The sequence below is a fragment of the Colias eurytheme genome, chromosome 14, assembly GCF_061535395.1.
Source record: "Colias eurytheme isolate Ceu_HAF_F1 chromosome 14, ilColEury1 Martin Lab GWU primary, whole genome shotgun sequence".
Taxonomy (NCBI): Eukaryota; Metazoa; Arthropoda; class Insecta; order Lepidoptera; family Pieridae; genus Colias; species Colias eurytheme.
In genome coordinates, this window is record NC_142993.1 from 3,270,860 (window position 1) to 3,285,426 (window position 14,567).

At 32.1% G+C, this 14,567-nt stretch overlaps 1 protein-coding gene across 1 annotated transcript; it reads right to left on the minus strand.

Annotated features, from left to right (window-relative positions):
* Positions 1 to 1,942: 1,942 nt before the first annotated feature.
* Positions 1,943 to 11,586, minus strand: Gr21a (Gustatory receptor 21a). Its single transcript, XM_090109338.1, has 9 exons — positions 11,484 to 11,586; positions 10,937 to 11,086; positions 9,913 to 10,011; positions 9,294 to 9,466; positions 8,851 to 9,050; positions 7,992 to 8,137; positions 5,285 to 5,481; positions 2,384 to 2,545; positions 1,943 to 2,098 (listed from the first exon to the last, which is right to left on the minus strand). The coding sequence occupies exons 1-9, from the start codon at positions 11,584 to 11,586 to the stop codon at positions 1,943 to 1,945; spliced, it is 1,386 nt and encodes a 461-aa protein (XP_089965464.1).
* Between the last annotated feature and the right edge of the window lie 2,981 nt (positions 11,587 to 14,567).

Consider the following 14,567-nt stretch of genomic DNA (forward strand, 5'->3'; position numbering starts at 1 on the left):
TGCAAATGTTTTCGCAAATTTGTGCGAAGTTGTTGAATAAATAATGGAATTTTGTTAGATAAATGTTCCTCTGAGAATTGACATGTCGGATGATTGTGAATGTTGTATTGTGCAACTTTTTTCTTGGTGTACATTTAGTAAAAACATGAACACAAAAAAGGAAAGCAATTCTTTTTTTGTATTAGATATTTGGCACCACCTTTTAGCACGAGTATCTAAGATTTATCTGAAACCTAAAACTGAAACAAACATAAATAATCCATTTATACATACCATGAAAACGGAGAGGAAAACGTTTTAAAGTAGTCATCTAACATGTGAGACAAACAAATCCATAAATTGTGAGATTTTGTTGGAAATGTGCATTTTATTTTCCCACATTTATACGAGAGGGTACGCTAATGCAGAGTAATGTGCATCAGCTTATTCGAGAGACTTAGATATTAACCTAGACTAAAAACACGAGAAGAGGGAAATTTTATTATTCACGATAATTATATTGAAGTGAAAACTAAATTAGCTCTGTATTTCGCTCTAGACAAGAGTAGAGCAAATGCATTAGTAGTCTAGACTCGAGACTGATGGAAGTAAAAAGTACATAAAACTAGTATTTGTTCGCGTAATCCCTCACGTTAATGTATACCGAATGTTCATTTTTGTACCCTTTAAAACATGTCCGAAAAAATGTATCATGAAATAAGTTTCAACAAAATAATAAACTCTAATTTTTCAGAATATCAAGTATACAACACAAGGTTTATCTTGGGGAAGAGACACTTATAGTAGAGCATAGTACCATCCATGTAAATCTGACAATTTTCAGTTATTTACTGAATATATCTGATACAAAACGATGACAACAAAACAATTATAACAAAGTCGAATGCGAGCATGTAATACATTCATTATACCATAACATTTAAATAGATAATAACATCAATAATACAGACTACAGTATACACTATGCAAGTGTATTATATAACTTGCATGAAGATTGATTTACCGGAGCAACATAGTATTCACGATATTGTGGTCTGCTTCCTCTTGCGATATGCTACAAATAGAAACATTTGTGGCGACAGTAAAATTTATTGAAAACGTTAGTTCACTTGCAATCTTGTTATGGAGTTACATTGTTTATACCTTCCTGACAAAGCAGGACCGATCATAATCACGACCATTTGTGCTCTATTTCCCTTTTATAAGAAATCTGCCAGCATAACATACAGCCACAATCGAGATTCCTTCATTCTCAATTTAAATGCCCTATTAACGTTTTCCATTTCTTGTTGGCAACCTAGGCAACTCGATAACTATTGCATCGAGTACCATAGTGTATAAGTAGTCTGCCAGATTCAATTTTTATAGAGGTTTTACAGAATTCAATTTCTTTGTCTGATATCACTTGTTTCTTGCGTCTTACAAGGAATATGAATAGAGATTCATATTGATCCTGCTGAGAGCAGCAGTGTTTGTTTACGATAAGTTTATTGCCTCGGGTATTCCTGAAACTATGGATCTACTGAGAATACGTAATAGCGATGAGCGAAACTTGATGTAAAATTTCCTCTTGTAAATTCGACTTAGGTATATAATAAAACCTTTGGAATGAAAATGATTTAGCTTTAATATCGCAGATAGCGCTTAATATCTATTAACCAACCCGTATTTCTGTTGTTTCTAGTTTATACAAACAGATTAACGTCATATTAGATAGGTTTCCATATATTTTGTGCATGTAATTGAAATTTACACATAACTATTGTTCAAAATATGTATTGCAAACACTGTTTAAGGTGGGTTATTAAAAGTAAAGAGGGTTTGTTATATTTGTGCATCATTTATTTCCTTTAAATCTAAATTTGTGACTACTGACTAGATATTCGAAATATATTTTTCTTATCACAATAATCTAATAAAACAATCACATAATAATATTTCATTATTCTTCTTCATCCTCTTCATCATCAGCCATTGTAGTAGTAGTATTGAATATAGCTCTAGTGATAGCTCGCAATATCTTCCGTGAACCCTGCCTCAGTAGCGTCAGTTTGAACTGCATGAGCACGATCAAATACGTGGACATGAAGGAAATGTTCTAGAAAAATAAATATCTAATTTGAATTAGGTATATTTATAAAGTTTATAAAAGATTTTCGTTAAAATTTGTATTTTCTTATTACTTATTGTTTATTGAACAACAACAAATTACATATTTAATTAAAAAGTAACTAAAAATTAGTGCGCTAATGGTGACCTTATGGATAAAGCTACTCTGCCAAGTAACCTGTTTAAATAATTGACTCTCATCTAAAACAAACTACAAATTACCATTAATTAATAAATACTGAATATTAGCATATTGTAAAAACGTCCAACTCACAGCAGTAAAAAGCTCTCGATTAATATTAGTGAAGCCATCCAAGTTCATAATAGGCGGATTCTTGGCAATCGCGACGAGGAACATTTCAACCTCACGCTGGGCGCTGCGATCAATAGCACCCAGATTTACGTTTAGCAGCCGTACTTGGAATTCTAGACCGACCTAATGAAGAGCCATCATTATCTTCCACATTGCTATTTGCATATTTTCCTAACTTTATCAGGAATTCAGATATTATAAAGTGTGAATAATATTTTTATTTGATCTATGAAACATTTCATTGCGGACACAATACCTCTTATTCATAATTGAAGAAAACAAATTGCCTGTTAAACTAATTGAAATATGTCGCTCTATCATCTCGAATCCATTTTAGGCAATCTTTTGGCAAAGTACAATATTTCAGCTACATTTTGTTTTTTCTATTAAGATCTACCAAGATGTACAATTTAAATCTTTATAAAAAATGTATTATGTTATGTAAGCCTGTGCCTTGTAGCATAATATTACATGATTAACTTTGGTTAATCTGGCATAATAATTAGTAACGTGTTTGTTGATGGAGTGGGGAATTGTGTCTAAGTAAACTTACCTATACAATATGCGTATGTCTATATATTGCAAAATGTTTATTCCAATATATTTCATCAGATATTTTAGTTATTTGAATGGAACAGAGTTATATTTTAATGGAATTATCTAACATGTGTAATTCTAAAAATAAAAAAAGATATTCTCAACGCATAGAGGTGGACAAGGTATCAGTAATAGGTTCCAAAAGTCTTTTGAAGAAATTATGCTGACTGCCTCATTGGATTTTCCACAAAATTGGATCCAATCCATACTACAGGCTCTGTTTCCCACATTAGCATATTACAGGTAAATTAGCTTGGAGAAATTTTTGCATATGTAGTGGTGTGTATATTACTCAGATCTTAGAGCGCGTTTCCACTATATCGTTCTGGCCTATACAAAAATGTTTCGATATCCTAACATTACTATTTAACTTTATACTTATTCCTAGCAACACTTTTGTTTTCAATAAAAACAAGTTTTTATTTGAAAGAAAATGGTTTTGACTTTATAAAAAAAAATATATCATTCAATTTTACGTCCTTGAGCAAACGACAAGGCGACTACCGTGAAACAATAAAATATCGTGTCCATAATAATTTGTTTCATAATTAATATTTGACCATAATAATTACGAAACAAAACAAATAAATAAATCGTCACTTGATAGTGGAAAGTGGAAACACGCACAAAACCAGAATAAACCAGTTTACGCTGTCCGCAGGTGCCACGTGCAGTCGTTTGGTAGCGTTAGAACATAAAGCACATTTCATTCAAAAATTATAATTATTATGTACGTAGTTTAATTGATAAATTTTGTATTTGTTGATTGTTGTTATTATTTGTTATTATTGTTATAATATTTGTTGAAGTGAATTACATGTCCCGCAGCCGGAGGCCCCAAATGAAAACTCAGATGTACTTAAAAACTACATTTAATAGCTAAAATGAGACTTTTACACCCATGTCTGCACGATGCAGACCGGAGTTAAAGAATGAATTTATACAGTTTAATAATTATAAAGACGTAAGCTTGGATGCTATAAGGGAAATCGCATCCACATTCTATTCCCGTGCGAACGGCGTATTCAGCAGTTTTGTATGAAGGCAGGGCCATAACTAGTGTTTAATTTGTGTGTAAGTGTTGTAACTTTATATTGTTAATTCAATATGGCTCCAGTGTTAAAACATGGTCGAGGCAAGCCTTTGACTTCTCAAACTAAAGAATTAAACTTTAAATGTCGTTTCTTTTTCAGGTTAGTAAATTTTTCATTTTAGTAACATTGTTAATGTAAAAGTTATATGTATGTTAAATGTGCAAATATTAAAATAAAGTCTCATCTTTTTCAGAGGAGAAACACATATAGTTTAATTTAAAATCCCTTATATATACAGGGTTACTTGTAAAACACCGGCAACCTCGCAGGACAAGATAGCTAACATCATAAGTAACAACATTTCGACTTTTGATAATTTGTTAGATTTTATTTTCATACAAAAATAAATATTCATTTAATTTTCCGTCTGAATATTATAAACTCTACGCCTCCCAAAAATTACGTAAACAAAAAGCGAACGAGAGGGGGAAGGGGGCGTCGCGTCGTCCATCCGATAATTAATAGAACATAGACTTACAAATGTAAGGAGAGTACAATAAAAGTTTAAAAAATCATTTAAAAATAATTTATTGCGTTATGCCAAAAGTCGTAGAACAAATGTTGTTATTTATGATGTTAGCTATCTTGTCCTGCGAGGTTGCTGGTGTTTTACAAGTAACCCTGTATAAAATAAAAACTAAAAATAAAATGTTGTTTTATTTTATTTGCTGACCATACACTACTACAAACGCAAAAATTTCTCCAAGCTAATTTACCTGTAGTATTTGGTTATATTTGATGTTTATATTAAATTATTCAATAGTTAATTAGTAATTAGGGGTGGGGAAATAGAGTTGTGTTGTGAGACCACATGCAATTGCATATGACAATTATTGAAATTTTATGTTAAACGAAATATTTGTTTATTTGTTAATAACAGAATATGATATCATAGAAAGGAAATTTGGAAAAGTATTTTTTAAATAATTAAAACCAATTCTTAATTTGTGGATAATTTTGTATGTTATAATGTAATGTAATTAATTATCTCTACCAACTACCAAATAACAGGTCACATAAATAATTTCAATCACTAAAAACATAGATACTTCTTGTCGGTTACTGAATATTACCTCAGAGAACATTAACTGTAATAACATTCATTCTCTAGGAAAGCGTTAATCAAAGAAAATGGAAGAACCATAGATAACCATTATATCTTGCGCCTTACCTTTCTCGTGGCGTGATAAGCCTCATTACAAATGATGAAGAGCAGGGTCATGCAGTAACCAACTATAACGAAGAGGCCCATTTCTTTATAACTGAGCCCGTGTTCTAATATTTCTGATAGCGAGCCGTACAGTGAGATAGTCGTCGTGAAGAAGATTACCATGCAATATATACCGTACATGTTGGAATACGCCCTTCCTGTGGACGATTGGGTCATATTTTAGACACTGCCCATTTCCTCCACGAGACCTACTCGCCTAATGCCAATTTACAAAGGGAAGGACACTATTACTTTTGGAAAGGACAACAATTTTATGCCTTATTTCTATTGGACAGGCGCTGCTTATATTGTAATATATACGTGTTCGAAAATGTTATTTAAAAAGTGTGGATAAAGTTTGAAAATATCTGTATATTATCACAAGTATGATGGTAGAGTCGCAGTTAAAATAACGTTTGAAATTTTGAATACAAGTTATTTTATTTATTTTAGTCTTGAAAATGAATGGCAAACATGCAATATGAAATGAAACATGAAACAAGGCAATACACAATTGCACTGTACTTAATATAATACATACATATTATATAATATATCATTCAAGGATTCGCTTACCTACGCAATTGGGGCAAAAATAATTACCACCTAGGCATTGGGGGTTGAAAATGTTAACGTTTTTAGGAGTGTCGAATCGAGACACGTACGTCATAAACATAAACATGTTTTACGCCGCTATCCTGGCCGTTTGGCGAAATTTCCAGATTTCAACGGATTTTACTTGTGATGAGAATTTTTATTCCCGCTCTCGAAACTCGGCCAAGTTCGAAATGTATTCAGCGTTCTATTTGAATAGTATTCAATAATTCAATATCAATAATCGGGTGGATAATAAGATGGCTTATGGAGGTTACACGTGACCGGGTAATATACCTTGATAATGTGCAATAACAATAACGTTTTTACGATTCCATTATGCCAGGGGTGGCTCTTCATATATCTTACAGGGGTGAAAAAATACATAAACATTCAAGGTTTTGTAAGTGTCGTAAAGACAAAGAAAGTGTTTTTGAAGTGAAACTTCTTTATCGGGGGTGGACAAAAATTTTGTGTAACATTTTTGCGTTACGCCGCGCGCGTGACATTTTTGCGTTACGCCGTACTCGTGACATTTTTGCGTTACGCCGTACTCGTGACTATATACATTATACATGTTATATTAAAGTGATCAGCAAAATCAAAGGGTTTGTTTTAATTCTAATTCCAGTGAATTTCTAAAAAAAGTAAATAAGTAATTACATCTATTTTTCTAATACTTAGGTGTAATAATGGTATTTATTTTTCTAAGTTATTTATGATTAACCTCACTTTTTGATTGTATTTTTCAATACACTAACACGTGGGTGGAATTATGGTATCAATTTTTTCTAATACTTGAATGTTGATTGTGGTATTTATTTTTCTAAAATTGTATTTAAAGTTAACCTCAGTTTTTGATTGAATTTTTTAAAACACCAACACGTGGGCGAGATCGATTTATTTTTCAAGTTATTTAAGCTTAACCTCTGTCATAATATGTATATACTATGTGCGTCATTAATTTCTGACTGTTTCGAGATTTCGACATTAGGAATTTATATTTATTACCTCTATTGTTCGAACAAAAATAAGTTACCGCCTTTAAGAACTTGCCGACAATGTAAGTACAGTATTGTTTCTTAGAAAACATTTTAGGAGTATACGATAATAAATCTATGACTCACGTTAACACGTGTTTGCTTGATTGGTGTTCAATTATGATTTTGTGAATTCAATATTTATAAGAATAAACCTCAAACTCTTTATGTCCAATCAAAATCCGCCTAAGTCGAAATCCTTTATAAGTTGAAAACTCTATATAACTCGAATTTTTTGGCGTCTCCCTTGGTCTTTTGAACTACCGCACGAGCTGAGCGAGCGAAGCGAGCGAGTCGCGGCAGTGGCCGGCGTAAATATTCAAATAGGTAGCGAGGAGCGAAGCGACGAGCATCTTAGGTTAACTTTTGAACTACCGCACGAGCCGAGCGAGCGAAGCGAGCGAGTTGCAGTAGCGGCCGGTGTAAATATTTAAATAGGTAGCGAGGAGCAAAGCGACGAGCATCTTAGGTTAACTTTTGATTTTTGAACTACCGCACGAGCCGAGCGAGCGAAGCGAGCGAGTTGCAGCAGCGGCTGGTGTAAATATTTAAATAGGTAGCAAGGAGCGAAACGACGAGCGTGTTAGACTAACGTATTTCTGTAATATTGTATACAAGCTGTGCCGCGCGGTTTCACCCGCGTGGCTATGCTCCTGTTGGTCTTAGCGTGATAATATATAGCCTATATTACTCGTGGATAATGTAGCTTTCGAATGGTGAAAGAATTTTTAAAATCGGTCCAGTAATTTATGAGCCTATTCATTACAATCAATCAAACAAACAAACAAACAAAGTTTTCCTCTTTATAATATTACTGTAGATAGTAAATTATTTTTTGAAAAATAAGGTCATAAAGAAGTTTCACTTCTTACGTGTGTACTCTAGTACACGCACACATTTTTTTATTTTTTTGTACGTTCGTGGCTTCCTTGGGGTGAAATATTATTATCAAATTAAAATTTTTCATGATACTTTGATGAACAGCTTACAAGTTTTTTTTTCTGGTTATTGTAAAATTACGTATTTTATATTACCTAATTGTTGCATCATATGCGACAAGTCGACCCACAAGTGGCGATACTGAGCCAATTTGAGCGCCGGGTGTTCAGCTTCCAGTGCCTTGTGTAAATTAGTCGCTAATCCTTTTGATGCAGTTCCAAAGGCATTGCAATTTATGTACCTGTAATTTTAACGTCACTATAAAAATACTAATATTTCTAAATTTATATTCATTGTCACAAATCTCGACTGTCCTATAACTTTAGAAATGACATGCGGTAACCCTGAACAATTTATTTTTTCGAGTTAAAAAGGGTACCAATCTGTGTGTAATCATGTTGATGTTTCTTATCTCTGCCTTGAGTTTTTTTTTGGCCTGTATTTTTACAGTTTTAGGCCAATATTAACATATAAACTTTAGAATCCAATACAAAGTACTATCTACTAATTACGATTTATTACAAACAAATATACAATAGGCGAATATGTCACGAAATTGTAATGGCACGATTAACACAAATGGGTCGTTAAGGAAGTGTGTTACATTTGTCGTCGTTTCTATTCTAAGATAGATTAGTCGCAGATGCTTTAAATGAGCAAGAGTGTTTAAACCGTACGAGTTATACTGTCTTGCCTTCATCAGCTAAATTTCTCGAATGTACATGAACAAAAATAGAATAATGCTCTTGAATTGATCAAAATTTAAAGCAACAATAGAAAGATACAAAAAGAAATGGTACTTTTGGAGGTGCTACTTAACGCCAAAACATTGTATAAGCCAAATGAAATATCTTTTAAGACAAAACGGGTGATTCATGTAAAATGTTTGACGCACAATTTGAACAATTTAATTTATTTAATACAATTAAAACAAAAGTAATTAAGGGCACATACCACAAGGAACAAAAGCCATCCAGCATAGCGATAATGTGATAGTACGCGAAAGAATGCCAGAGCTCGAAGTCGTCTTGTAAGTAATGCTGCGACAGTATTACCGCGAAACTCAGAGCCCAGGAAAATATACATAATCCCCACGTGAGGGAATACAGGTTCGGGAATATTATCGGAGTTCCAGTTATTTTGAGGTATTTGAGCTGGAAATGTCGCTTGTTTATACGCTACAATAAGTTGTGTGGGGACTTTCATGTGAATAAATGATTTGGATTTATTTGTTATTGTTTTATTTGGAAACAAAGAGAGGTTACTGGTTGCATGAATTTATATTCAATCAACCATAGTAGCTCATATAATATATCTTTGATTGTATTTTGTATATTTTAATAAATTCGGCTCAAATTCAAATATGTGTTTTATTTATAACATAAATAGAAAACAACCTGGTAATGAGTCCACATGTTCTTAAATATAGCGACTTGTGGTCCATGACGCCACGAAGCCACCGGTATAAGAAAATGCGGAATGAGAATGCTCAGAAATATAATATTGTATATAACTTCGTCGAAACGTTTGTTTGAATTTTGTTGGAAATTTGCAAGTCGCTCGTTGCCCACTGAAATATGAAGATAAAACTGAAGCTAATAAAACCGATGAAAGTACAGCTAGGAAAGAATAACCATGAATATGTTATGTTCGTGGTGCTGAAATTGAATTGTATAGGTATATTATTTTCAAAAATAAGTTTTTTTTTAATAAAGGAAGATATAAACTGATGGATGAAGTGTTGTAATTTGTACTCCATGTACTCATTACTAAGTAGGTATAGTATACATATTATGTAAAAGAAGAATATAATAGACCTAAGGTGAAAATATTAGACACAGTGTAGAGTCGAAAAGAAGATCTACAAAATGTGAGGATTAAAATTGTTTGTTAAATATGCTTATATTCTATGCTCAAAGGCATCACCATACCATAACACACTTAGTAACGAACACACTGAATAATTCGATAAAGTTCAAGCCTTGAACATAAGCTCGCTACGTAATCACGGCTGACCTTTGATCACAATAATACTCTCCAAGCTCCAGACGAGATAAGCCCAAAGCGTTGCTTTTGAGATCCAGTTATAGGTAGTTCGCTTTGTGGTCCGTGCATCTGTTAATAAAACCAACAAGCATTAAATTGCGGATGACACCTATTAAATAAGTATAACTTCAACTAAATAGAAGATAAATTCTGTAAGCTTTCTTCAATAATTTTATTTGAGCTTGGAGTAGAAAGTTCTACGTTTCTCTTTATTGGTAAAGTGCAGTACTCTGCTATCCTGCTAGATAAAAATGTTATCCTGTTTTTTGTTACAGATGCTATTTGTTGGTTATCTGAAAGAAAGTTCTTCGATACGCTTCTCTTTTAGATAAAGTAAAAGGAAACGCTTCATACCTGTAATATTTTACCATGATGCGCCATTATTCCGTGAAAACATTAATTTCCCTCACAAAATTACGCTGCCTCGTAATAATTTAAAAGTATTATAATCTCTACACGGTGAAGTCTTACAATTTACACGGGGTGATTATTGTGTACTCAAAAGAAACAATGTTCCTCCGTGAAATGAAATATTTAACTTCGCAATAACTTGAATAAAACCTTACGCTTACGTAAAGTATTAAAGTTATATAGGCGAAGTTTTAATCTTGACTGACGTTTACTGAAATTCATAAGCTATACGTGGAATGTATTAACTTTGAAAATTTGTAGTTATTTTCTAAGTTTTAAGCGTATAAGGTTCAAACTTTTAATGTTTAAGCTGAACGGATATATTTTAATGGCTTAGGTTTGGTGCTTAAGATGTAAATGACTAATAACATCAACGATCATATAAATTTGAAGCATGCTTTAGATATTTAATTTCATGTAAAATTTTATCAAATTCCCACGGTAAAAGCCTAAAAGCTCAATAGATTAGAATGTAAATAAATATAAACTTGATATTATACACTTTATTTCGACTAAGATTAAAGTAATTATGTAGTACATTAGTATTAAAATATTCATGATCAATTTGCCAATAAGTACTTACGTTTTGGTACTCTCATAATCGGCATAACGCCCATTATTTGAAACAGTACCAATAGACTTTTTGTTGTTATGTAGAAACTATCGTGTTTGTCCAAAAGCTCTCCATCCTTGTCAGTAATCTGGGGTCCGTAGACATCTTTCGCGTCGTACTCTATAAAAAAAAATCATAATAAATTCGTCTGAAAGTGAAAACGTATCAAATAATTTAATAAGACGTGCTTAAAAAAATTCTACGATTTAATTATAAAATGCAAATGTAGCCATTTGTGCTCACAGATAAAACAAATTTATTCAGTAATCTCGACGTAAAAGAAAAATGGACGCTGCGTCTAATATGTCAAACGAAATAAAATTGTTAAGGTTGTTTTAGGACAACAAAGTTTCATACACAATTAACATAATTTACAAGCTGAAGCTGAAGAAAAAAAAACAATGGAATGTATAAATAGCAAATGCTATTGACGTTTTACAAGATTATATTTGTAGTTGTTTGTGATCAAGCCTTTAGAAACTATTTCGCCAAATCGAATGATTGATCGCCATATAACCTTTTATTTCTTTTCCATTAAATTCCTTGAACGTATCGCGTTTTCTCATTTGTTCCATTCGATTTGGATTGTACATTTTAAATCCATTTCTGGAATCGTTCATATTGAAATCTTTTGCTTATTTTTTAATATTTTCAAATTGAAATACTTTCTAGCGTACGCTCAAAGGTGAATTGCGTTATAGCAGCTCAAATAACAAAATAGCATATAATCAATCATAACCTACCCCGTACCCGCCCAACTTACTCAGTTATGCGCGTTTGCCGCTGAAAAACATTGGAGTCGGTATCGCATGAATGAATTTTTTCCTAGTTCTGAGCTCTACATTACTTAGATTTTAAAGAAAAATATACGTAGAAATATCGGCATCGATCGACAAAATAATTTTTTTGAAGTTTTTGTGTGTTTTTGTCTGATATCGAAACTAAATTATTATCAATATGTAAAAATTATTTTATTGAACTCTTATTGTTTTATTATTCTGAATATGCATAATTGCACTAGCATTAAATTATTATAGCACACTACTACTAGGTAACTTAATGCACAAAATATTTCATCAGCCATTCTGCGCGTTAAAAACGTATTTGAACATTCTGTCCATTCATTAGAATTTAGCATTTCAAACAACAAAGCTTAGCATAATAATTTGAAGCACGCTCCATGCAATTTGCTATTCAGTGACACCTCTTGAAGCGAATCGATGACGCCGCAGTGTCGCTCCACAGCCATTAATTCATATTTCACACTAATGGCGACTTTCAAAAACACTTAACGATCCACTAAGTGAGATGTTGGCCTCACCCCGAGCACATAGAATTAACTATTCATAGGCATACGAGAATTGGAATTAATCTTGCTTATCCAACTCTGTAGGATACAATCATACATTTTTATATTGAATGTTATTCTGATTTCTGCGATATACTTAGCCTATTAAAATTAGTCGAAATAATTTATTCATACAATTATAGTATTAAAGATTTTAGAATTAGTTGAGCTAGATATATTTTTTTTTTGCCAATAGATTACCTACATCGATTGTAAAGTGCAAAAATATTACTTGGAGGCGAAAGTAGAGCAGAGTGAATACTCGAATAAAATCTTTTAAACTATTAGACTTTGATTTTAACGAACCTAGTATAGGAGAAGAGCAAGGTATACAATGTCTATTTAATATTTACGTCTTATTTTTCGAATAAATACCTCCCAGATAGCAAGCTGCAGGATTATCACGTCAACGTTTATCTAAAGCAAAATAAATAGGCCCTAAATCTTTATTCCGTAACAATAAATTTGTAATGTTTATGTACACACGCCACGCTTATTTGCATTATACCTTTATCACATAAATACATACGAATTTCGTGTAATATGTGGTGCAAACAAATCGGATGTCATGGGAAATAAAACAAATATTGTACATATCTGTTTGTTTAACATGATTGATGAGTTTTTCTATACAATACCTATAGATTTATTCATATTTCCTTTTTTGCAGAACACAGAAATGGATAAATGATACTACTTTTTTGTTACTGAAGAAGGTACCTAGAACAGTCCATAATAAAAATTAAAAAGTGTGACAAAAGTCCATCAGTATTAACTAGGGAATAAAATCGACAGTTCCATTATTTACATGACATCATATCAATATTATTACTGTGCAAATACACATTGTTTCAATGAAAATTGGACATGCGAATTATATACCTATACATTTTATTTTATATGGAATTTTTACTATTTCTCATAAATTACTTTACTATCATATTCAGCGGGCTTGTCATTTTGGGAGGGATATGGCGTCGTGTAAACAGGCTAACATATGTCACGGCATGTCTTGTCACTGTGATTTATATACTAAAGTCTGCAGCTGCGATTATTTATGTGATTCAGTTTAATGTCCCATTTCGGTTGAGCTACAATTAACTATTTATCACGTGTGTAGTAGTGTAAGGCATAATATGTTACTGCCTGAAATAGAAATTTCTCAATAATAGATAAATATATTAATTTCTGTATCTTAATAACAATTCAATAACAACAATTCATGTTACAATAACAATTCAATCAACCACTTAAAAATTTCAAGTCTTACAACTTATATTCTCGACTAATAAATAGTATTTATAAAATAAAATCAACTAGTTTTCCCATTATATTTCAAAGCATCTGAAAGCAAACTTAATAATGAACACAGTGGGATCCATTAGTCGAAGGAGTGAACACAGAAGTTTCGCCCCACAATACCGCACAAGTTTAGTTGCATATTGCAATATTGTATTCAGTCGATGATTCGAGGAAGCAATTATGAGATACAGACGAATTGTTCGGACAGATGCTTTCAAATAATAATTATTAATTTTCATCGCACGTTTTTGTAAATGCAGCACGAAATAATTAAATTAACGACAGAAGAAAAGCATTAAAATGCGTTAATTAAGATCGTTGGTCATTTACTATTTTAATAATATTAATAAGTACCATTAAATAGCACATTAATTTAAACAGTGCTGTCTCATTATAACTTAATAATTAAAAAAAATACACAGTCGTCGTTACAATTTTCTCTAATCTACTAAATTTGAAAACATTTTCTTTTCGTTGTGCTTTTTTTGACGAAATATAATTGAAATTATTTATCATAACTTTTATATAACCACGATGTAATTCATGTATTTTATCATCAGAATATAGTTATTATGTTGGTACACATAGAAATACGGACTGTGCCTGAACCTTCTAAAACTAATTGCAAACCGCATACAAAGTTACAACATAGTTGCTATAGTTTCAATCAAGCTTCAATGCTTTTGTTGAAATTAGTTATAACTTCAGTTTCATGGTTTAGACAGATTAAATCATAAGCTGCTTGTTAATGCACTAGTAATTTTTAAACAATTTTTAGATATACATATATGTATGTCGGAGCAAGATGTAGATTGTGAATCTATTTTCAAGCTGTGGGCGTTGCGTTGGGTAATCGAGCAAAGAAACACCTCAAACTCAATCATTTCTTTATTTACCACCGGTTCGGAAAGCAGTATCTACAGAGAAGAACCGGCAAGAAACTCCATAGTT